The 25,425-nt window shown below is 37.3% G+C and overlaps 1 protein-coding gene across 5 annotated transcripts in view; it reads right to left on the bottom strand.

The window, feature by feature from the left end:
• Positions 1 to 744: 744 nt before the first annotated feature.
• Positions 745 to 25,425, bottom strand: part of TUT7 (terminal uridylyl transferase 7) — a 46,839-nt gene continuing 22,158 nt past the window's right edge. For 2 of the 5 annotated variants that reach the window (XM_030567659.1, XM_030567660.1), the window contains exons 12-29: positions 23,981 to 24,161; positions 22,508 to 23,652; positions 22,231 to 22,381; positions 21,420 to 21,506; positions 19,126 to 19,226; positions 18,412 to 18,469; positions 17,543 to 17,646; positions 15,073 to 15,162; positions 14,882 to 14,995; positions 14,674 to 14,751; positions 13,082 to 13,259; positions 11,977 to 12,024; positions 11,800 to 11,891; positions 10,831 to 10,946; positions 8,283 to 8,605; positions 3,891 to 3,967; positions 3,620 to 3,683; positions 745 to 1,862 (exon numbers count right to left, since the gene is read on the bottom strand). In XM_030567659.1, the coding sequence (XP_030423519.1) occupies positions 1,795 to 1,862; positions 3,620 to 3,683; positions 3,891 to 3,967; positions 8,283 to 8,605; positions 10,831 to 10,946; positions 11,800 to 11,891; positions 11,977 to 12,024; positions 13,082 to 13,259; positions 14,674 to 14,751; positions 14,882 to 14,995; positions 15,073 to 15,162; positions 17,543 to 17,646; positions 18,412 to 18,469; positions 19,126 to 19,226; positions 21,420 to 21,506; positions 22,231 to 22,381; positions 22,508 to 23,652; positions 23,981 to 24,161 (3,075 nt within the window). In that variant the 3' untranslated portion in view covers positions 745 to 1,794. Of the gene's footprint in view, positions 1,863 to 3,619; positions 3,684 to 3,890; positions 3,968 to 8,282; positions 8,606 to 10,830; positions 10,947 to 11,799; positions 11,892 to 11,971; positions 12,025 to 13,081; positions 13,260 to 14,673; positions 14,752 to 14,881; positions 14,996 to 15,072; positions 15,163 to 17,542; positions 17,647 to 18,411; positions 18,470 to 19,125; positions 19,227 to 21,419; positions 21,507 to 22,230; positions 22,382 to 22,507; positions 23,653 to 23,980; positions 24,162 to 25,425 lie in introns of those variants that run through there. The other 3 variants (XM_030567661.1, XM_030567663.1, XM_030567662.1) reach the window with 3 other exon arrangements.

Below are 25,425 nucleotides of genomic sequence, written 5' to 3'. Positions count from 1 at the left end.
GCCTAGAGAAACACCTCCCTCTCCCGCTCACTCCCCCCAAGGAACAAGATAAGAAGAACCCAGGAGTAACCTGGGCGAGAGTGGAAGGGGGAAAAGATGGCTTCAGAATGAAAGATGAGGGCATCCATAGAACTAGCCCTCAGCTGAAGTCAGGTTGAGCAACGAAAATTTTATATTTGCATGTGTCATGGCAAAAGGTACCAAGAGGGAGGAGAAGAGGCTATGGGATAGGGAGCAAATAATGATTTTTATGAATATCATCTATGAAAGTGGTATGGGGTCTCTGAACACACTTAGCTCCATAAAAGCTTTTATCTTTCACTCCCATCCACAATCAAAAGGAGAAAACTTTGAATACAGGGTTAATTGAGCCATTGTATACACAGACCACAGCAACTTTTATATTTTGCTGCCAGGCAAATAAACAGTACAACAAAAACCTGTAAGTAGTTCACCAAGAAAAGACATATGATAAAGTACCATTAGCTATGAAGTTGGAATGTTTGTCAAGATCACTTCATCACCTGAATGTGGTCATTCTCTGTTAGTCTTTGGATAAAATTTCTCTTGATGTATAAGTGAAAAGATTTATGAAGTGATTAATTTTAGAATATACGTACACACACACACAATGAAAGTTGGGGACCTAACTCCCTTTGCCCCTTTGAAAATCCCAGCTTACGTCTTTAATAAAGATGTAGACATTTAGTGAAAGGAACTATGAGTCTTAAACCAGAACACCTTTAAATAAGTAGTTAGGATAATATAATTTTACTCTGTGTTCCTACTGAATTTTGCACTTGGAATTGTAAGTACAAGATAAGGAGAAATGTAGAAATTTCAAGTTTTAACTTTTGTTTTTTTATTTCAAAGTCATAAATAACAGTGGTTTCATTTTTACCCTGTATTGATTCTCCCCTCCCAAACAGAGTATGAAGGTACAGTACCAGTTCCAAAAAGACTTCAAGTAAATCTTATGACAATGCTAATTAAATCCTTGGCTGGCAGTTGGATCCTCTTCACTTTTTAGGAAAAGGAAAACACCCCTCCCCAATTGCTGATTACTCTCTCCTGCTTTTTAGCAATTTTGTCTGTTGTATTTTATAGGCTATGGGAAAGATTCTTAGCAGCATCAAACAAAGACTAACCTGCTTCTTAGTCTTTTACTGTACACAAGCACAGCAGCATATTAACTCAAAATCACAAAGGGAAAAAAAACAACTCAGTGGCAGTGTGTCCACAGGGGTTTCACAAAAAAGTTTACTAATGTTCGTGTTTTCAATTCTCTGCAGATAAAATGTTTGCAAATACAGCGGTAGTAGTCCACAAACATTTTAAACACTTTACACAAGGATTCAGTAAACAATCAACATTAATAAATAACATTTCCTCCTTCAAAAAGTCAATTTTTGAAGAAAAATAAAACATTTGGCTTGCACACAATTTTGGTGCACTTTGAAAGGGTCAGGTTGAACATTAAAATCTTGAAAATGAGCACCTGCTCTTATCTACATGTTTTACCTAGTAAACAAATACAGACATCATGGCTTTCTATTAAAATGTTCAAATAATCTATTAAGAGCAGGAGTCCATGGTAGGAGCACTGCATTAAAAATCCATTGCCTCTGACTTTTAGCAATCTAATTCAAATTAAAATACCATGTTTTCTTTAAACTTAAATTGAACATTGTTTTGTGCTGCTGTCTTGTGAGCCCAGAAGCTTTTGCCAAAATGAACCTAATTTTTGAAGTGAATGGATGGCCTGTATTGCAATTTCAGAGTTCTTCAATCCTCTCATGATTCCTGTTGGGTCGTCTTCTGTGAGGCTTTTCCCTGAGCCATATATTTACTGGAAAGGCTGCCTAAACAGAAACCAAAAAAGAAAGTGTCACATTATTGAATTTGTAACCAAGTAGAAAAGCAGTGATCTGAACAAAAAAACAAAATCTTAAATGTGCTCCACATTGTTCTTCCCCCTAGAGTGGAACATGCAATGTGGAGCACATTGGTCTGAGCCAGATTAGATTCAACCATAGTAAACTAAAGATTGAAAGTCAGAGGTTGAGATGTCAGAGGGTCAGGGAACACCGATTTCCCTGCTGAAAGAGCATTAAGCACCCATCTGACAAAAATCAGACTGCTATGAGGTGTCAGGCTTTGGGCACACAAAAACAAATGCTTAACTACTACTCATTTTTAAAGCTTGGCCTAATAGCTGATTAAATATTTTGGTTTTTAAGCAAGTGAAACGTGTGTGTAAGGGAGCAACAGTCCTATTCTGCTTCTAACACAGAATGCAAAGATCTGGTGCAAGTATAGCTCCTTTACTAGGGGATCTTTTTACCTTTCAGTCAGGCAGTGGTTTGCATTGTTTTTAAAGCTCTCTCTTGAGCTTAACTATCCTTTGTCATGACCTGACTACTGTCTCCTACTCTGATTGGTAGTTGGTTTGTACAAAGAACCTGCTTTAATGCCGTGGGCCCTAAGAAATTAATTGATCCTGTGGATTTCTAGAGGGCTATTTTGGCTTTCTTTGAGGGAGGTCTCACATATGATCCTTGAAAAGAACACTCCAAGATACATAAATACACCCTGTAGTAGGCAGAAACAGGAGGACAGAAGGGAAAGGAATTAATTCAAACAAAAACAGCGTACACTGCTGTCACCACCCCTCTTCCCTCCCCCCCCCATAAAAAGCAAACCAAATAACTCTTGATTGTAAATAAAGAAATAAAACTAACCAAAGTAGGGGAGAGCGGAACTGCCTCCTGGTTCTGCTGCCAGAGGAAAAAAACTTCTGGTAGACAAAGAGGCTGGGCTTAGCCCACAGGGTGCTAACAACAAGTCTAAACTACCTTCAGTATCAACACAGAAGACAGAGCTCCGTAGGTACTATAATGTCAATTAAGAAATTCAAGTTACAGTAGATTCCACTTATCAGTGATGCCTTGGTCAACAACAAAATGTTGCCATTATCCAGCAGCTGCCAATAAGTGGAAGGTGGGTTTGCAAGGCTGCAGCTAAGGAAGGAAGTGCTGGGCAGGACATTCCCTGGCTGCAGCCCTGCAACCTGCCCGTGGGCAGGTGAGCAGCAGGGAGAGGGGGCTGCACTGTACTTCTTGCTGTGCTCTCTGGGGATCAGGACTCAGCCTATCCCACTGCTTCCTTCTCTGGCTGCACCCCCTAGCAGGCTGCAGCCTGAAGAGCACAGGGAGAGCTACCATGCAGCTCTGGCATCCAGCCGCCCTCCAGCTACTGCCCTGCTCCCCCTCAGCTCACAGCCCCTTACCTCCTGTGCAGTCCTTGTGTAAAAGGCAGGTTTGTAGGCTTGCAGCCAGAGAACACATCTTCCCACTTTTTCCTGTGGCTGCAGTCTTGCAAACCTGTGTGTGCTGGATGTGCTCAGCATGTCCCTGTGCCCCCTCCTTTGGCTGCAACAGTGAAAACCTGCCTGCAGCTTTCTTCTTAAAAAAATGTTCTTGACAAGCAGCATTCTGCTGCCAATATCTGAATCCCACTAACATTAAAAAGTTAATGGGACAGGACTGGTCCCCAGCAAAATGTTATGAATCAGAATTTAGTATCTAGGTTGCTGTTCAGTGGAATCTAATGTACAAACCTGTCTGGGGACTCAAGAACACTCTTCCTTTTTGTTTTTTCTTTTCCTCATGTAAAAGTATTCCCTAAAAGAGAGACGTACAGAGATAAGCAAACACATAAAATTCAACTATTAGGCAGGGAACAGTTGACTGGATTACAGATAAACAGTGTTGTACCTACAAAAAAAGTGTATCGTGGTTGAAAACTTGAGCCAAACTTTAGCTTACTACTGTAAATGGTTTTAAGTATACTTAAGAAGAACATGATTCAGAAAATTATGCAGTGTTTACCTGATTTAGTCTACCAGCATGTTTAACAGCACTGGGTAAAGAAGGGGATCCACACAGACTTTCTGACTTTGATCCACCTGAGAAATTAAAATAAAGTGAAAATTTACTGAAAAGGTAAACATATTACCTTTCAGCTAGAATCTCCAACAACTGATCATTATCTATATAAAGGCACTTGTATGCATGCCTCCCCCTCCCCCATCACCATAGTATCCCAGCATCTCACAATCTTTAGTGTACTTAAGCTCAACACCCTTAAGAAGTAGGGAAGAACTATTATTCCCATTTAACAGAACTTAGGCACAGATAGAGAAGTGACTTGCCCAAGGTCATACAGGAAATCCAAGAGAAACCAGGGAATTGAACCTTGCCCCTTTACCACTGGATCATAGAAAACACTTTTGGAGGCCCACAGAAAACAATTTCCAGAGGAAAAAATGATTCATCAGCAGGACCACCCTCCCCCACACACATGTAATGATAGGCAACAGCCAGCTCTCTGTGATTAATGTAGTTCACATATACATTCAACAACCTCATCACCACACTTATATGCTAGAAGTGACAAAGGTCAATATACGGCAGGTCACCTGAACTGAAAAACAGCTGAAGCTGCTCCCACAGCAATGAATAAACAGACATCTTGAATGCAGTCAAATATATTTTAGTCTTCACTCTCCCTATGTCACACTTCAGAGACGGGACAGTGGAAGTGAATTTTTAGGAGGAATTTGAATGAGGTATGAGGAAATTTGACCACTTGGGTTTGGGAAATGAATTCCAAGGATAGGGCACAGAATTTAAGAGAGAGACATGGAGAAACGTGAGATAAGGTGGCATTGGCAGAATGAGTGGGCAAGGGGAAATGTGAAAGGAGACCATTCAGAGATGCAGAGCCTTGACGGTAAGTACAAGACATTTACATCTGATGCACAGTGAAGTAGAAAACTAGACAAGTGACTCAGGGTCAGAAACAGGCTGCAGCACAGATATGAAACTTCATTTCAGATCCATTTGGCTAGACTCCTTGAATACATATTATTCTTCAGCTTTAGCTGACACCCAACAGGTGATGTAGGTAATGTGCTATCTACACAGACACTGCACTGCCCTAAGTATGTGGACCTAAGAACTACGCCTCTCTCACAGCTGGAGTTGCTAGGTCAGTGTAGTGCGCGACTTACATCAGCAGGAAAAATGCTGTAGTGTAGAGCAGGCCTGATTTGAGAGACTCCTCATGGAGATGATTAGTATGACAAATGCCACTTTAAATGGCCAGGAAGAAGAGGAACTTTTTTCAGTGGCTTTAAATGCTCTGGGCGCTTATGCAAAGGCTCCAAGGAGAGCATCTTACCACTCGGAAGATACTGCAATTCTCTATTCCTTCAGACACTAGTGATTAACGAGGGGGCACCCCCTCACCTTTTCTACTTTATACGAAGTCCTACAAAAAGTGGAAACTAGGTCAAATTACAAAGGATGAATATAAACAAACAACACAAATATTTAGGAACAGAAATAGAAAGGCCAAGACACTAAATAAGATTAAACTAGCTGGAGACAAACTGTAGATGAAAACGTTCTACAAATACATTAGAAGCAAGAGGAAGACCAAGGATGGGTTAGGCTTGTTACTCAAGGATGGGGGAACAACAACAGAAAATCTGGAATTGGCATAAGTGCTATATTACTTCGTTTCAGGTTTTCACAAAGAAGGTTGGTGGTGATTGGACATCTAATATAATGAATGCCAGTGAAAATTAGGTAGGATCAGAGGCTAAAATAGGGAAAGAACAAGTTAAGTATTAAGTAGACAAGTTACAAAGAAGATTCCGGTGGCATCTTAAAGATTAAGATTTATTTGGGCATTAGCTTTCGTGGGTAAAAATCCACTTCTTCGGATACATCGAAAGCTTATTCCCAAATAAATCTGTTAGTCTTTAAGGTGCCACCGGAGTTCTTGTTGTTTTTGTGGATACAGACCAACACGGCTACCCCTCTGAAATTAGACAAGTTAGATGTTTTCAAGTCACCAGGGCCTGAAGAAATGCATCCTAAAATACTCAAGAAGCTGACTGAGGAGATATCTGAGCTATTAACAATTATCTTTGAAAAGTCATGGAAGATGGGAGAGATTCCAGAGGACTGAAAAAGGGCAAATATAGTGCCCATCTCTAAAAAGGGAAATATGAACCAACCAGAGAATTATAGACCAGTCAGCTTATCTTTGGTACCTGGAAAGATAATGGAGCAAATAATTAAGCAATCAATTTACAAACACCTAGAAGATAATAAGGTGATAAGTAACAGGCAGCATGGATTTTTCAACAACAAATCGTGTCAAACCAACCTAATAACTTTCTTTGAGAGGGTAACAAGCCTTGTGGATTGGGGGGGAAGTGACAGATGTGGTATATCTTGACTTTAGTAAGGCTTTTAATGCTGTCTTGCATGACTGTCTCATAACGCTATGGAAACACAACCTAGTTGGAGCTACTATAAAGTGGGGGCCTAGCTGTTTGGAAAACCACTCCCGGAGAGCAGTTATCAGTGGTTCACAGTAAGCTGGAAGGCCATATTGAGTGAGGTCCTTCAGGGATGAGTTCTGTTCAATATCTTCATCGACGATCTAGATAATGGCATAGAGTGTACACTTACAAAGTTTATGGACAATACCAAGCTGGAGGGGGTTGCAAGTTCTTTGGAGGATAGGATTAAAATTCAAAATGATCTGGACAAAACGGGAGAAATAGTCTGAATATAACTATATAAATAGTCTGAAGTAAATAGGATGAAATTCAATAAGGACAAATGCAAAGTACTCCACTTTGAAAGGAACAATCAGTTGCACACATACAAAATGGGAAATGACTGCCTAGGAAGGAGTACTGCAGAAAGGGACCTGGGGGGATCATAGTGGATTACAAACTAAATATGAATCAACAGTGTAACACTGTTGCACAAAAAGCAAATAATATGGGATGTACTAGCAGGAGTGTTGTAGGCAAGACACAAAAAGTAATTCTGCTCTACTCCGCACTGACTAGGCCTCAACTGGAGTGTGTGTCCAGCTCTGGGCACCACATTTCAGGAAAGATGTGAACAAACTGGAAAAAGTCCAGAGAGGAGCAACAAAAATGATCAAAGATCTAGAAAACATGCCCAAGACGGAAAAATGAAACAATTGGGTTTGTTTAGTCTATAAAAGAGAAGACTAAGGGGGGGGGGGACATAAATGGCTGCTACAAGGAGGAGGGAGAAAAAGTATTCTCCTTAACCTTTCAGGACAGGGCAAGAAGCAATGGGCTTCAGTTACAACAAGGGCAGTTTAGGTTGGACATTAGGAAAAACTTCCTAACATTCAGGGTAGTTAAGCACTGGAATAAATCACCTAGGGAGGTTGTGGAATCTCCATCATTGGAAATTTTTAAGAGCAGGTTAGACATACACCCGTCAAGGATGGTCTAGCTAATAGTTAGTCCTGCCATGAGTGCAGGGGACTGGACTAGATGACCTCTCAAGGTCCCTTATGATTCTATGATACTACATCTCAGCAGGATGAGGAGAAAAGATCTGCCGGCTCAGGAAATTGGAGAAGGGATCATCCCAGCATACCAAGACTCTTTGGCAATTGTGTCCTCTTTCAAGGAGGAACTCGCGTCATCCTAGGTGTTCCATGTCAGTCTGAAAGTCCTCCCTGAATCAGTGGTCATTGAGACAAAGTAGCATTGCCTCCATAAGACAATGACAAAGGCTGCTGCAGGAAATGAATCCCCTCTGCCTGGCTGCTGATTTGAGCAGCTTCATTTCCATATCCTGTTGACTAGTAACCACTTTGTGCTTATTGGGAATGGTTTGGAAGCATTTGTGTCAAATTCTTATGCTTATTCAGAATGCAGTAGTTTAAGATGATGAGAATAGCTCTGCAGCCAGCCTTCATGGATGTACAATGCACTGAAATGGAATCTAAAGTTTGAAAATGGAGCTAAGGATTCTGAGGGAAGTGGAAACAGTCTCTGGAAAATACAAAAATGAATTCTTCCCCAGACACAGGCCCAGATCCTCAAAGATATTTAGGCACCTACCTGTCATTGATTTCAATCTAATTTAACAGCCTAAATACCTTTGAGGATCTGGGCTATGCAGCCTGTTTTCTGGCTCTAGTGGAAATCATGTCTAGTCTTTCTAGGCGACAGGGAGTGCCCTTAAGACAGGCAGAGGATTAAGAAGGGAAATTGGACAATTGTATCCTATCCCCTTGAAAAAGTAACATTCAGTACGCTCACTATATTTGATGAGACATTAATCCAGACTCATTTAGTCAATCTCGTTAAATACTCCAAAAATATAGGGTCTGTTTAAGATGTCTTAGAGTGCATTTGGGTTTCATACCTGCAGCTCCTTTATACTGTGGGCACTCCTTTTTAATGTGGCCTTCTCTCCCACAGATAAAACAACGTTTTTCTCTTAAGTCCCTGTCCTCCTGCCACTTCCACTTTTCTGCTGACTGCCTGGAAGCCTTGTCTCTTCCTGTGTCCATTGTTGCCATCCCTAGTTTGTTTTTCTGAGGTGTACATAGTATCGTTCCTTCCTTCATTGAGGTATCTTTTTCTGTAGTTTTATTTTGGATTTCTTTGTCCTCTTTGCTTCTTTTCTCGTTGTTCTCTATGTACCTTTGGTTTTTAATATCTTCATGATCATGTCGTCCTCTCAACCTGCAGAAGCAAAATAGTGACAGAAAAGCAAATAGGCTCTGTCAGTAGATGGAGACAAGAAACCTTGTGTTAAATAGTATCATCTTTAGGACGATTTCTGCAGCATGCAACAAAAATGAATAAAAGTATCTCTCTCTTTCCTAGAAGTCTACATGATGGGAAAATCAACATAAAATATTAAGTAAATGTAGTAATATTAATTTATGTACTTAAGGAAAACTTTCTGCTGAACTCTAATGGAAAATATGAGCAATATATAGTAAAGTACCTCCATACAATCAACCATGGCTAAAAAGCAAGACATCTTTACAACTGAAGTGTCTAACTCTAGGAGTAATTTTCATGGATTTTTAATCTAGCTATACAAACTTCTTCCTGTTTACAAAACCCTGAATATAAAGTGCTCAGTCCACAACTGAATTGGATTAAATTTGTTCAAATTTGGATGGAGAGCAATATTATACAAATAAGAAAAATCACACTAAAAATTAAGAAAGAATGACATTTAGAGCTCAGTTGAGTGCTTGCACACTATATTCAAAGTTTACTTTAATGCTAACTTGTAATCTAACAAAGACAATTAACTATGCACAAACAATATAATAAAACTCTAAAATATTACTTAAGGTGGCAATGGCTGCTGCAGTCCATCCACTTAAGAGAAAGGCTCTAAGCAAAATGCTAAAAAGAAGTTTAATGGCATTAAAATTCAAACAAATGGTGGTAGTTTCAAAAATGCTTCTGTTCCAGAGTCATTTGGAGGCTTTTGAAAATATAGCCGATATTCTTTATTTGTGACTTCTGCTACATTACATTGGCTTGGCACAAGATGCATGGGTTCTTAACCTAGATGTTTCAGCAATATCCATTTCACAATTCACTAATCAAATATAAAAACAATATACAGTAAAGGATACTTCAGACAGTCTCTGCTTGTGTTCCTGATTCACTAGCTGCCAAGGAAGTGTTTTGTTGCTGCTTTTTAAAGCTTGTTGAAAAAGTCTTCAGGTCAATTGGTTCCCCAGAAAATAGGTTTGTTTCATGTCTTTAGCATAGATAGGAATACCATCGAGTCACATTTTCCATTCAAGGAAAGCGTTCTGAAGGAGGCAATCCCTTACTGCAATAGCCCATGTCCTTGGAGTCAGTTGGTGAAGAACATTATCTGATCAACACTAGACTATATTAGCGGTTCTGCTCAAATTTTCTAACTAGATAGATGAACTCTGATTTCTGTTACTTTTACATTTCTATCAGTAATCCAAGTCCATTAAACACTGGGCCCTCCACTGTGACAATTTTCACTCTCTCTCGAATCCAACATCTCAAAAATTTGCACAAACTCCTTTGTTTTCATCCATGGGACTCTTAATATACATGTGTGGGTCTGACATTTTTACGCTATCTAGTCTGTAACTAACATATTTTCCATTCACCTTCAACTAACGCTTTTATGATTTCCTTCTCTTGAATTTATTTGCTGCTTCTCACCATTTTATGATTTTCCATCTTTAACTCCTTCAGTGGTGATTTCTGAATTACCCATTTAGATGGTAAACTCTCTGAGCTTGCAGCTAAAAGTCCAGAGTTCCTTGAAATACCAGTTTAGCATTTGTTTCCTGTAGTAATGACTGAACCCTGAATGTGTTTACCAAGTCCAGGAAGCCTTGCTCATGAGTAAACTAGGCTCTGTTTTAGGGAGCAGATATCTAAACTCATGTTGTGGTGCCTTTTGCTTGCTTTTAGGCATCAGTAATCACCACAAAAGGTACTTTGCTGGGAAGCTCTTGGATTCCATAAATAGAAGCTATTAAAACAAAACATATAGGAAGTTTTCATGAGCTCTCTCTCCAGCACAAAGCTAGTCAGCTTCACATTCAAATTCTCTCCAGCTAATGCTATTGTTTTTTAAACCAGAGCGAATATCACCCCCTAAGATAGCTGAATAGCACATTGGATGAAATATGTATTCCAGGATTTATGAAATAATTTTGCTGTACAAAAACACTAAAAGACATTGAGACAGGTAATAAGAGTGACAACTCAACAGAAGTTAAAACAATTCAAAGTTAAGTGAAACACTTATTCTCTGTTTAATAAGAGAAAATACTCTGCAATGTCAAATTACTATTTCTGCTCTAGAATTACTTAAGGAATCCACCTTCCAAATAAAGGTAAAGAGCCCTGTACTACCAAAAACACAGAACCCTTAAAAACGTACGTACTTTCTCCGCATGGGACAGTCTTTCATGAAGTGCCCAATTTTACCACAAATTCTGCAGCATCTATCATTTGGGGCCAATTCTCCTTCTGTCAGGACTTCTGGGTCAAAGAAGTATTCCTAAAAAGAAATAATGTAGTTTTGTGCACCTATTTTTTTTCCCCAAGATTTGGAAACCTACGCCAGCTATGACTAGGGCTAGTGTAGACATAGCCTTTTTGTTGGTCAAGGGGGTAGGGGTAGAGGTGGGGAGGGAAAAAGGACAAAGCTACCGCTGCCCATTCAGGGTGGATTTATTTTGCTGACAGAAGAGCTGTCTCCTGCCAGCAAAGAGTGCCTACATGGGAGACCTTTCAGTAGGTGTGCTTTGTATCACTCTGTTGTGGTGCCTACTGTAGAATCAGGAAGGCCATTACCTGACCACAACTCTACAAAGAACTCAGTTGAGCCTTCTTGACCTCCTTTGTGACTACGAACGTTCTAGTCTGAATGAGAACAAAGTTACAGCCATGTTCCATACTCTGTAACAGGACTGAAATTCAGAGCTGTATAACATGGTTTCAGGTGAGGGCTTGTCCTAACTGGTTCTCTGATGCACTGGCTGCTGCTTTTCTCTAAGACAGCCTGTTTAACACAACACATTTTAGATTAAGCTGTTTGGGACAGACTACGATTTACTCTGTGATTGTACAATGGAGCCCCAACCCGGTTGATGTTACCAGATGCTGCCACAATACAACTGTTAAAAAAATAAAGCAATCCATCAGTAATGTATAGCAAAAACTAAAAGAACCATCACTACGGAAGTTACCACTGAAATTTGAAAGGAAACTCTGCTTGTCATGCATAAACTACCAATAAGTTCTTAATAGAGTGCAATTGTTCTCATCTGAGCCTTCACAGTAGGTAAGGGACTTAGATACCAATGTAGAGGGTGAGTGGGTTTGTATTGCTATATTCTAAAGACACTTACCATTTTTGAGGGATATTCTTTAGGAAATCCTTTTATTGGGGTACCAAATACCCTTCTGCCATTGATAAAAGCCTTCATTATAAAATTTGTCACTAGGAAATAAAAGAAAAAACTTAATTGTCTAAATAAACAAGACCCTCAGCAGATTTGTGCAATGCTTGTGGACCGGCACCTTACTTTTTCTTGATAAGCCAGCTCCAAGATTGTGGTTTAAATCAAAGGGATCTGTGTGAAGAAATTTGTAGATATTACTAAAGTTCATATAAAAGCAAACTACGAACCAAACTGATTAATATGAACACAAACAATCCAATGTTGCTTTTTCTGATGTGGAATCATTACACTGCAATTGATTTCTCCATATACTGAGAGAATATATTCAGAAGACAGAATCTCAGCAGTCCAGCTATGAACCAAATTGACCAAAATGTTGAAAAAGAGCAATTTTTGATGGCGATAGAAAGGTGAGGTGGGGGGGGGTCTATCAAAGTTAGATCAGCTAGAAAAATAACGTCTGCATTGACAAGATTTCCCACATACTGACCTCGACACAACATTTCCTGCATACAGACTCATAGAGATGCAACACAGCACTTATATATTTAATGAGCTTAAACTAAATTTTATCTCTGAGGGATTGTTCATATGCATAAAAGCTAAGCATGTATTTATATACTTTGCTGGAATAGAGTTTCGGCTTCTAACAAAAAGGAACTGATTAAAAACAATGCATTGCATCATTACAGAATTCTGCATAATGCTATATAAAAGCTAACTGAAAAAAATGTTTCAGCCAGTCAAACTGATTTTAATTGACAGTTAATATTTTCCAAATAGGGGATATGATTATAAGAACTACGTGGAGTTGGAGTAGAAGCAAGCTAAAAATCAAAGATTCTGAAGAACAAGGGAAAAAATTACAGAGACAGACAGACAGACTATGGACTGAATTCCAATTTTCTTAACCATTCTCATAGTCAGCCCTCAAACAAAAACGATCCTCTCTAAACAACGATCTCCAAACAAAATAAAATGTAAAATTCGCGTTTCAACTTTATTTCAGTTGAAAAATAAGGGCTAAATTCTAACCCTACTGAAGTCAATGGGAGTTTTTGTGCCTAATTTCTGAAGAGTCAGGATTTCACTCAATCTATTTAGGAGGAGGAGATCCTAATCCAGCAGGATGAAAGTGAAAAACAATATGCGAGAAGAGCAGATTCATTCAAATGGGTTTTTAAGCAATTCCATACATCAACGAGCTCTGTATTAACTCCTACAATACCTTCAATAACAATATATTTGGAGGTCCACTGCTTCTTGAAAGTTGTAAGCAGATTTTTTCTTCTGATGCAGATAACATGTTCTTTGAAATCAAATTCTTCTGTGTAGAAGCGGAGAAGTCCCAGCCATAGCTCCCCAACAGATTCAGTGTTTGAACCATAGTCTGGCCAACAGGCTGGCTGGAAGTTAGAACAAGAAATATTTTCCTCTGTGATTCAGTGATTCAGACAGATTAAGCAAATGCACATTCATAATTTGGGAGTGTTAAATTACACACAATTTTGGTTATACTTAAGTTGGTTTAGAGATCAGAGGGGTAGCTGTGTTAGTCTGGATCTGTAAAAAGCGACAAAGAGTCCTGTGGCACCTTATACACTAACAGAAGTATTGGAGAATAAGCTTTTGTGGGAGAATGTGTCTGATGAAGTGGATATTCACTCATGAAAGCTTATTCTCCAATACTTCTGTTAGCCCATAAGGTGCCATAGGACTCTTTGTCACTTGGTTTAGACAGTTATTCTAAATCACTTATCCTTTTATAGTTTGAAGGTTAATGTTCATAATCAGATTTTGCTGTTTAAATGATTGGTGGGTATTTTTACTGCAAAGATTAGCAATGTGTTTTTTGAACACCTTACTGTTTATTTTTGATAGCACGCAAAATTGATAGATGTATTGTTAATTTACGTTTAGGCCTGGTGCCCCTTCAACACAAAATTATTCCACTGAAGAGTTACATCACCTATCATCAGGTAGGGAAGAAGGCAGCAGTCTGGCACATCAGTAATTATTCTTTAACAAATCTGATATGATTAGTTAAACATTCAGGTTTCACAAAAATATTTATTCACAAGTGCACTGGTCTCTTGTATTGTAGACAACCAACTATGTTATGGTAGCTTGACAGTACAAAACTGAGATTTTCACACATTTCCACTATATGTCAAATAATTTTAAGTGAATGGCTTTATCCCCTATACTGCCTTGGGCATCTCAGCTTCAAGTGTTTTAATAAAATCGGAGATTTATATTTTGGAAGATCTATTGTATTTCATTAGGCTAAGCCAATTAATATAAATATGTACAGTTCTACACAAAAGTTTCCTGGCATGCCCTTTTACAAAGAAGATACTCTGCTTTCAAGTTTCATGCTTGGTTCTCTGTCTTGAGTAATGTTACACTTTTCTTCTCCAAACAAAATATCATATCTTAAGGCATGAGGTGTTAGAACAATATCTGGCTTCATTTAACAGCTGAAAAATATTTAGCAGATTATTTTAAGAATATTATCAGAATAGTTTTAAATATGTTTTGGATTACTAAAGCGAGGTGCTGAAGTATTGCTTCACAATTCCAACTGTAAAGGCTGACACGGCTATGTCCAATAATAGTTGATACTTTTATATAACTAAATAAGAAGTTCTCTTTTTCAGCCCATATGCAAAAATACATTACCAAATGTCATTGTTAGTAACTAGCTTTTACATTCATCTACTGCATTTTTTGAATACATGCCTTACCAGGAGTTAGTTTCACTTTACAGAGTTGTTGTACAATAACGCTATGTCAGAAAAGTGAATATAAAAGACTCACCAACTCATCTATTTTGTCAAAGAAATAAACATTCCAACCATCAACTAAAATTTCAGGCTTCTTTGGCTCCTTGTAGATCTAAGAACAGAAAGTTAACTAGTCAGAGCATGGCTATTCAGACTTGATGTTTTTGATCCCTATTGTGGGTCAATAGTGCACACACAAAAAAAATCTAACTGGGACTAATATATTTCTTGACATACGGTACCTCTTGGAGAATAGGAATGACGGGTGGATTTCGCTGCTGAAGAAAATAAAGCATCATAAGAGTATATGCATAGGAGGACAGGCTACCTCTAGATGCATCTCCAATGTCACACATCTAGAAAGAGAAAAGCTAATTATAAAACTTTTTACTGTGGGTGTTATCACTTCCAGAATGCCTGAAGTGTTACTCACCTTTGTAAAGACCTTCATTGTGTAACACAGATATTTTACTCTGGAATCAATTGCTGCATAAGAGGACAAGAGTCTTGTATTATGCAGGGCCTGTAAATAAATATGGAAGTCAAGTATGGGAAACTGAGTGAGGTGGAAAAGGTGGTAGTTAGCTAAAGTCTCTGATCAGGGAGGCTTTGAAAATGACCTATTTACTTGAGAGAAGCACAGACCTACAATGATTCACAACCACCTGGCTCGAAAATCTTGCATATGTATGAGGGCTGTCGATCAATCACAGTTAACTCACACAGTTAATTAAAAAAAATTTAATTACACTGTTAAACAATAACATACCAATTGAAATATATTAAATATTTTCAAATATTTTGTTTTCTATTACAACACAGAATACAAAGTGTACCATGCTCACTTTAGATCATTATTTTTAATTGAATTTGCACTGTATATATGAGAAACAAAAGAAATAGTATTTTTCAATTCACCTCCTACAAATATCGTGAAACAAAATACAAATGTAATTTTTTTCTGTTACATAATGCACACAAAAACAAAATAATGTAAAACTTTAGAGCCTGCAAGTCCACTCAGTCCTACTTCTTGTGCAGCCAATAGCTAAGACAAACAAGTTTGTTTACAGTTACGGGAGATACTCTGCCTGTTTCTTATTTACAATGTCACTTGAAAGTGAAAACAGGCATTCACATGGCACTTTCATAGCTGGTGTTCAAAGTATTTACGTGCCAGATATGCTAAAATTCATATGCCCCTTCATGCTATGGCCACATTGTAGAGGACATGCTTCCATGCTGATGACACTTGTTAAAAATGTGTGTTAATTAAATTTGCGAGTGAACAACTTGTGGGGAGGATTGTATGTCTCCTGTTCATGTTATAGCACATGTTCGTTTTAAAAACACTTTTACAGCAGATTTGACAAAACTCAAAGAAGGTACCAATGTGAGATTTCTAAAAATAGCTACAACACTTGATCCAAGGTTTAAGAATCTGAAGTACTGTCCAAAATCTTAGAGAGATGAGGTGTGGAGAATGCTTTCAGCAGTCTTAAAAGAGCAACACTCCTATTCGGAAACTACAGAACGTGAACCACCGAAAAAGAAAATCAACCTTCTGCTGGTGGCATCTGACTCAGATGATTAAAATGAACATGCGTCAGTCTGCTCTGCTTTCAATCATTATCAAGCAGAACCCATCATCAGTATGGATACATGTCCTCTGGAATGGTGGTTGAAGCACAAGCATGAATCTTTAGCACATTTGGCATGTAAATACCTTGCAGTGCCGGCTACGACAGTGCCAAGTGAACACCTGTTCTCACTTTCAGGTGACATTCTAAACAACAAGAAGCAGGCAGCATTATCTCCTGCAAATTCTAACCAGACTTATTTGTCTGAGTGATTGGCTGAAGTAGGACTGAGTGGACTTGTAAGCTCTAAAAGTTTTACATTGTTTTATTTTTGAATGCAGTTATTTTCTTGTACATAATTCTACATTTGTAAGTTCAACTTTCATGATAAAGAGATGGCACTACAGTAGGTGAATTGAAAAATACTATTTTTGTTTTCTACAGTGCAATTGTAATTGAAATCAATCTATTAGAAAATGTAGAAAACATCCGAAAATATTTATATAAATGTTATTCTATTATTAACAGCACAATTAATCACAATTTTTAATCGCTTGACAGACCTAATATGCATAAATATACACGTGTGTGTGTTTTAAGTGCACTGAATTAAAAAGCAAATGCTGCAGTAATTAGGAATGCAGCAAAACCACTCATCTAGTTCTGCACATTAAAACCTATTTTATTCAGAAAGGAAGCGTTCATTAGAAGAGTGAGGTTACCACCTGCTCACGTGGGAGGAGTTTATCAAGATTCTTAACTTTCATCTGTTCACAAACAATATGCAGAAGCATCCAAAGGATAATACCTCAGAATAGTGAAGCATGAAGCTATTACTGTAGGCATGTGGTAGAGCATAAATTCTGGGGCAGTTTCTAAACCCACAATCCAAATCTAGGGTTAAAACTCTCTCAGAGTTAGAGACTTGTGTGGCTAGATTTGAATCTGGTAAAATGAAGATTTTTTCCAGCTAATATTTCCTGCCTTTTACCAGCCTAATTCTCCAGAACGTAACGTGCAATGGAAAGCTACTTATTTTGTAAGAGATGAGACAGCCCTGATACGTTGACAATCCCCACACTTAACACATGCAGCTATGGTCTTCTCACTGCTCAGGATGTTCCTTTTGTAGGACTTGCAGGGAAAGAAGTATCACTATACTCCAGAACACTGGTGTTTGCTATTATTAAGCTAGCTAAATTTACTATCATCTTAGCAGGAAACGGCTGCTCTGCCTCCCTTGACTTCACCCAGAAAGAGTCAAATGGAGGATTAAAACCTAAAAATCTAACTGGAATAGGTGATTTATAATTATCAACTTACCAGTGTATTATATAAACTGATGTCCACTTCAAGACCGCTTCTCACATGGAAGAACTTGACAATTGGCACTTTAGCAGTTGTTATTGGCAAGACATTTCTTAGACCTAGGAAAGAATTTGGGCTTTCAGTTTAATACAGTGATAACGGTATCAAAACCGCCACCAAAAGCTTAAAAAAATTCAGCAGATTTCTTTAAAAGCCTGTGGGCAGATATCAAAGCTATCTTTTAAGTCTGCATATATGAAAAGTATAAAAATTAATTTATATTTAATATTGATTTTAGACACTTCATTATTCATAGCATTTCTGGTATTAGTTTTCACTTAACATTATCTGAAAACTAAACTGTTGTTTAAATAGCAAAATACCATAAATTAAAACTTATCTGGTACAGAGTAAGTTAATTTTAAAATATTTATGAAATCCTCATAAAAAGGCATTTAAATGTGATTTACAGGAATATATTGTTACATTAAAGTAATGTATAGTGTGTGCCATCTTCAGTATTAATATTATTATTAATATTACTTGTCAACAAACAAGGGAGATGTAAATACAAACCTATACCCACTGTCTAAAGGGTCAAACTTATAACTTACAACTTGTTTTCACGTATGTTATTAACACAGTATCAGAGTCTAATTTAGGCCTGTTCCTATAAATCTTAGAACCCTTCCATGGGCCTAGTCAGGCAATGAAGAGCTACAAATGTTCATAATCTAAGTCCCCAATCCTGCTAACACTGAACTCTTTAGTGCATTAGTTATCTTAATGATATCTGCCTACTTATACCCTGAACCTTCTAACTCCATAAATAGTATACAAATTCAGTACACAAAGCTACCCACTCTCATTTTCTACAACGTTACCTGAATGTTTCTTAAGTACTCTTGCTAATTCTTCAATTATTCTTATGCAATCAAGTCCCTGAAAAGGAAAGAAAAAAACATTTCAGTGAACTGATAATATCTTGTGCTGACCTCGAAATTCTAGAAAAGCTACATGTAATCATCACTATTAGAACGTGTCCTAGCCAAGCCATTTCAGTCGATGTGCCATTCATTGTCTGTCATTAGGCTTAAAGCCATATCATTAAAGAGACACCTAAATTGTACACTCAGCGGCATTCATACCAGACAGTTTCAAAATGCAGGTATGTTCAAGTCAGCACTAAAAGATATCCTAATGTTCTTAAAAGAGCTTATAAACATGCATTTAAAGCATTTACTAATTTATATCAACCAGTAAGAAAGACTTGCTTCTTTCTCACCCCATCTTCTTTTTCTAGCTTACCATGCATCAACACTGTGATGCTGAACCAGATGTGCCTCATTCATTTCCATGTCAAATAATATTAACACTTCACTGAAGAATCCATGAATAAGCTCAGTGGTAAAGGAAGAAAATCTTAAATCATATTAGCTGTCATAGCAGCAAGACACTAGCCAATTTACTTTTTTTTGGCAGAAGTTCTATTTACATTTTCAGCTATTGTGCAAGATATCAAGAGACAGTAATCACAGCAACAATAGCTGTGTCTATGGAATACGAGTACAAGTTATACAAAAGAGCTCTAAGTCTACCTCAGAAGTTTCCAGTCCATCAATTGTCATACAGATATCAAGGTCACTTTGTTTGAAGCCAAAGCCATTTTTTGATGAGCCAAACAAGTTCAACCTCGTTCCTGTAAAGGACATGATACTATAACCACATCTGACATACCATCAGTCCAGTTTTAATAGCTAGGGTCTGACTTGGCCAATGTTGAACACCACTTTTCTGTAACAATGGACTTTACAAGGAATATTTATTCAATATAGGGCATATTTCTTGATCTTCTATGGACAATAACACTATACAGTTACTGGTCTAATTCACTAAATTTTAAGAGTAATAAAAAGGCATTTTTGTCAAAACGACTACATTATACAGCAAAATTTTCATCATTTTTGGCATTAAGAAAAAAGGTTTGCAAACAGTAAAAAAGCAATCTTGTTTTAAAAGGGTCACTGTTAATTTGTATTTTTGGAAGTTAACTAAGTCGAGCATCAGGTAAACCACTTTTTATACAGTATATCCTGAAAATTTCCTCTGTCAGTTTTTTATAGAATGAGGGCTTCTTTGCTTTCTTACTGATGTTTAAAGGGCCCTTTACAGCAACAAGATACTGGGGTGGGGGAGGGGAGGGGAGGAGAGGGGAGAGAGAGTGCGCTATAGCTATACATTAGGTGCTGAAAAATGAACAAGTGTAAATTGAAAAAAATCCCTCCCTCAATATATTCTTTCAGTTAATCTTAGATGTTATTTATAGCCAGAGTATGCACAACATTTTCGTATTTCAATTTGATTTACAAGATGACAGTATCCCTGCAACGTGTCTTTTCTGGCTTCTGTTCATTTTTGAACAACTTTAGTATCCTGCAGGGGCCTAGGGAGCAGGTGCAGTAGTGATAGATGATTTTCAGGCCCCTGTAGCGGTCTGAATAGTAATGGGGATTTGGATTGGAACAGAGAGTCTGGAAGTAACTAAATCAGTGATTAGCATAACCCCTCACCCCTACCCTCTTCTGGTGACAAGCCACCAGATTTAGCTATAAATTGAACATTAAGATTAAATATAAAATGTAGGATAAATATAAAAGTTAATATATTTACTGACTTTTCATAGGCCAGAAGAAAATACTGTGATAATTTAATGTGACCTCCTGTATAACTATGATACTCACAGTGTTCGAGTAGTTCAGAAATAATGAATTTAACTTCATGTCACCCCTCTGAGGTAGGGAAGAATCCTCATTTTACAAATAGGAATGAAGACACAGAGATTAAGAAATTTAGCCAGGATCAAATGGAAGTCTGACACACCCAGGAAAAAATTTAATGGCATACTAACTAAATTATTGGCACGAGAATTTGAACTAAATCCTTGAGGATCTGGGTAAGCGTTACAAGAACTCTCTTTGTGTTAAGACAAGTCTTTAGAGATGCAATGATCTTTGGCCAAAGATTCCACATCCAGCCTGCATGCAAATTTGGCAACACTATGAACCCAGGTGGTTACCCTATATATTTCCAGAAATGGAAACCATAGCTCCAGTCTACTGAGCTTTGCTGATAGACAAGTGTTATGCCTCTGCTTTAGAATAAATCAAGAGCAAATTGCTCTCCTAGGCCCACACAAGATAAGAAGTCTTGTGGGTTTTCTGATGACTGCCTATGATATACAGACAGTACATTTTTCTTTCTATACTGAGAATAAAGGCAGAAAAATAAAGCTATTTCTTAGATGAACTGAAAAGAAAGGCGATACTTTTGGTCTGATCAAAATTCCAAGATGATGTGACAGGCATTTCAAAAAGTCTTTAGTGGTCTTACAAGAATGAATACGACTGAAACAGCAAAGCTTGACTGACAAATTTGAGATGAAAATGCTAGTTATGAAAGTTTTATTATAAAATTGTGATTACTGGTTTCTTAAATGGCTGTTGTTCATTCCTGTTAATGCCATGATCTTTTCACTATTTCTCACCAATAAGATGTAAAAAAAATAAAATAAACTGACATGTTTTTGGAGCTTTTTGTTTGTTTGTTTTAGGAAAGAGCACAAGCTCAAGGAGGCAGGGCATAACGTATGAGGTGGAGACATCACACAGTAACAGTAAGGTGAGATTATTGCAACAGAAAACATTCCAATTTAATTTAAAGTCATATAATATAGTATTAAGCAACAGAACAGAATATTTTAAGAAGTTTAAATTAGCTAACTTTGTTCTTTATACTGGTACAATGAAATTGTTGAAAATACTAAAAAAGTGAAACTTGAAAAAAAAACAAACAAAACCCTAAATGTGAGTATGAAAAGAATCTACACAATTACCTGGAAACTCCTGTCTGATGAAGCTTTCCAGATTTTGCCGTATATGTTCACGAGCCTGATCCTCTATAATATTTGGAGCAAAATCTTCTTTAAAAAAGCCAGAAACACACCAATTCAGGAAAAGTATGTAAAAACATTGCCACAGTTAAGTGACAGGAAGGGGGCAAAAAGGAAATTGATGTGGGAGGGGAAGAGAGGGAGGATAGATGGAAGAGGAGAAATCAAGGCAAAGAAAAAAATACATTAGGAAAACAGTACATTTTGTCTCGTCAGAAGTGAAGGTTGCCATTTTGAAAGACCAAATAAATGGAGGGGAAATGGTTCAAAAAATCTGAAATCAGCATATTGTTCTTTGTAGAAATTTGCTGCCTTTGTTCTTTCAAATAGCAGTTTCTGGTAATGAGATACAAACTATCATACAAAGAACTGCACTTTTTGGAAAACAGATGCCTCATATAGGCTCTGAAGTCTATGTGTAGATGCCTACATTTTAAGAATATCAAATATCCAGCAGCTTTCATTGACTCCATGTTTAGTTCAAGGAGTCATGAGGTCAGCCTGCACACTTTGGATTTTTGCTCTTTGGAGGTACAATTTACACTTATGAATATAACAAGTATCAGGTGCAATTTAGCAATTCAACAAATGTCATTACCCTATAGAATCTCACCTTTTGTACTAGTTTTGCTACTTTCAAAACCCAGCTCCACTGATGCTGGAGACCTAAGAGAATTCCCTAAAGTACTATTAAAATCTAGTTAATTCATACTTTCCACAAACATATTTAAAGAGTGCTGTATTGATGACTTACTGTAACACTGGATGCAAACTTGATCTAAAATATTTGAAAACCTGGGTGTCAACGCTGGCAAAGGGTCTAGCTCAATTTTTTTGAAGTCTTCTGGACAATCCCTCTTTAGGTGACCTTCTCGTTTGCACAAGCTACATACCACCATAGGAGACTGTGTGAATAGAAAGCAAGACATTTTTTAAATCTATGGCCCTTTAATGAATCAGAACTATACTTAGATATAATATGTCCTAAACTGTTAGTAATATTTCCTGGTGGTTAGATGTCAAGAGCTTACCTTGCCCTTTGTGAAAGCAGGTTTATTAAATTCATAGAAGAGCTCAGATTCCAGAAACTGTCCTATTAGTATGCCCTCTTCACAAAGGCTTCCTTTTTCTATAAAATCCTCTTCATTCAAATCTACCCTTAGAGATCTATCTACATTTTTTCCCAGCTCTGTCTCTTCATATTTAACAGAGACGGACAATTCTTCCTCAGACAGTGCATCTTCATCCCCAGATGCAGTGTAAGTATTGTCCAGCTCATCTTCAGCAGTCACAATACCACCACATTCTGTATGGTTTAGGACAAGACTCTGTTCTCCCTCCTCCTCCTCCTCCCCCTCCTCATCTGAGTTATTGATTTCAGATATCTGGTCTTGTAACGAAGGTGCAAATTTGTTCAGGGAATCATCCAGTTCATCAGTCTCCTCTCTGCTCTCCTCATCCATCTCAGCTTTATCATCAAGCATTACATTGCATTCTAAACCAAACTGATCCCTCTCTGTGACTACAGTGCTCTGAACACCTTCAGTCTCTGAAATACTGTATGTTTCAACATCATGCTCATTTGCTGGAATAGGAAGATCTCCATTTTCACTGTATGCATCCAAGCCTTGATCAATAACTATCACATTTTTCTGCCATTTCTTATCTTGGTCATGTTCTTCCTCTTCCTCCTCCTCATTTCCACTTTCTGTCTCTACACAGCTTTGTTTAGAGTCCTCATTATCACCAGAAATCATATCTTCAATTACAAAGTCTGAATCTTCCTGGGCAATTCCCAAATGTGTTATATCATCTGCCAATTCTTCTTCAGTCAGGCTTTCAGAGACAAACACCTTTGAAGGATCAATTGTACATGCCTCAGGCATGTCTATACTTCTATCAATAATATTAATACAATCATTTGCTACCACTTGCCCCATTTTGTCAGCTACATTTTGCATATCAGTGGCATCATGCTTTATGGCATCCTTTTCAGGTTCTAATCTGTGTGATGTCTCCTCATTGACATTCAAAGGCTTTTTTGGGCTAGATTTTGTAAGTTTTTTGTGAGGCAAAGCAAAATATTTGTAAGTTGACCTTAAGCAGTGAAGAATATATTCATATACTAGTTGACTGTTCAGAGTTCTTGCCACATTCCTCTTTACTGAGTAAGGGTCTGAAAGAAAAAAAAAGCCATGAGCTAACTGAAGACAGAAATCTATAACTTCACTGATGGATATAAAACAGCAGCAAAGACAGGTTTGATTAGTCTTGTTTTCTCTTACAACATTTAGATTTATTGTCAATTAATTTAATACATTGTTTTAGGAACACATTAGCAATAAATAGCACTCCAGACTATGTGGAGGAAACTGTACATGTATCTTAATACATTTAATAGTATCATACAGAAACATATGGCTGAAATTGTTTTTCTAACATATCCGACAGCGTACTTGCTAAGTCAGAGGGCCGATAACTCTAAATTGACAGACTTCAGGTACCTTCCACAGCAATGCGCTTTTTAGGCCAATCCTTTGATTCACGAGACACTGCTTCTTTGAGTCGTATGCTGATGACCAAATCAGCCAAATTAAACTCCAAGGCATAGAAGCGAAGCAGTTCTACCCAAAGCTGCCCAACTGGTGCTGAACATTGGTGTCCTGAATCAAACACTAAAGGAACCTGTTAATTAGAAAGCAAAAGCTTAAACCGTCTTCAGTTTTAAGGTGTATGAAAAACTCTCTTTTGGGGGGCAGGAAAAATATTCTGCCAGTCTAAAACTTGCTTTTCACTCACACACAGTCACTGATACCTATGTGCGTGCACATGGACTCAAGTAAAAATGCAGAGTAACAGTATAAGTTTTTAAATAAACTTATAACTTAGGTGTTAAAGTGGTGTGGAGGAAAGGTCACAATGATAATATTGTAATGAAGCCATAACAGATAATACAATGGCTAGAAATTACATCTGCAACGAATGTTCAGGTCTCAACAATAAAAATTAAACTCTATTCAAACAAGGGAAACTACCACATTATGAGAGTTAAATACACATTTTACAGCTACAGAAAAGGACAATTTAAAGATAGTTATCTTAATTTACACTAACACTTCAAACACTTTTAAATCAAATTTAATCATGGTTGGACAGTGACATTTATGATTATGGTTAATATTAATCATGTTTGTGTATTTAAATAAAAATGTTCTTGTGCTATAATTAATATATTTCAAAGTAAGCATTTCAGATCATAAAAACCTCAGTTAGGATGATATATATAGCCTCATCAAAGACAAATCATTTTTCAGAAAGAATCACCTTGTATGGTCATTTAAATGTACAGGCACAAAATGTGCACCTCAAGCAAGAAGGGGAAGTGACAAACAGCAAATTACATAGTTTAGAATGTTTCTGGATATTTATTCTGCTAACTCTGAAAGTCTGTCCTCTTTGGTTACAGTTGTTTGGTTAGAGTTGTTTCTAAGGGCTAAAAATAAATAATTTGGCACGAAGCAAAAGACGTTGTGGATACTGGGATTCAGTGCTAGTCCATTTTGGTATAATGACAAATTATTGACAGTCTTTAGTGTACATTATGCTTTTCCTTACATTAGTTCTCTTCAGATAGTCCTAGCTTTTACGGCTATACGATATCTTAATATACTTTGTAAGAACTTAGTTTATGCTAATTTTATAATGGTTCATTTATAAACACAGCACAAATTATTTTTAAAGATTTTATATTTTATCTATATAAAGAATGCTTAGTATTTTAACAAATAAGATCTTTTTAGACAAGATCATCATGTATTTTCACTTAAATTATAAATGTTAGCCATTACTGGATTAAATTTATGTAACTTCTTTATTATAGAACACTCCCATGTGCAATTAGAATGAATTTATACAGTTATGCTATTTCTAAAAACAGCAATGTTATTAG

The sequence above is a fragment of the Gopherus evgoodei genome, chromosome 6, assembly GCF_007399415.2.
Source record: "Gopherus evgoodei ecotype Sinaloan lineage chromosome 6, rGopEvg1_v1.p, whole genome shotgun sequence".
NCBI lineage: Eukaryota > Metazoa > Chordata > Testudines > Testudinidae > Gopherus > Gopherus evgoodei.
This window is presented reverse-complemented; position numbering and strand designations above follow the sequence as displayed.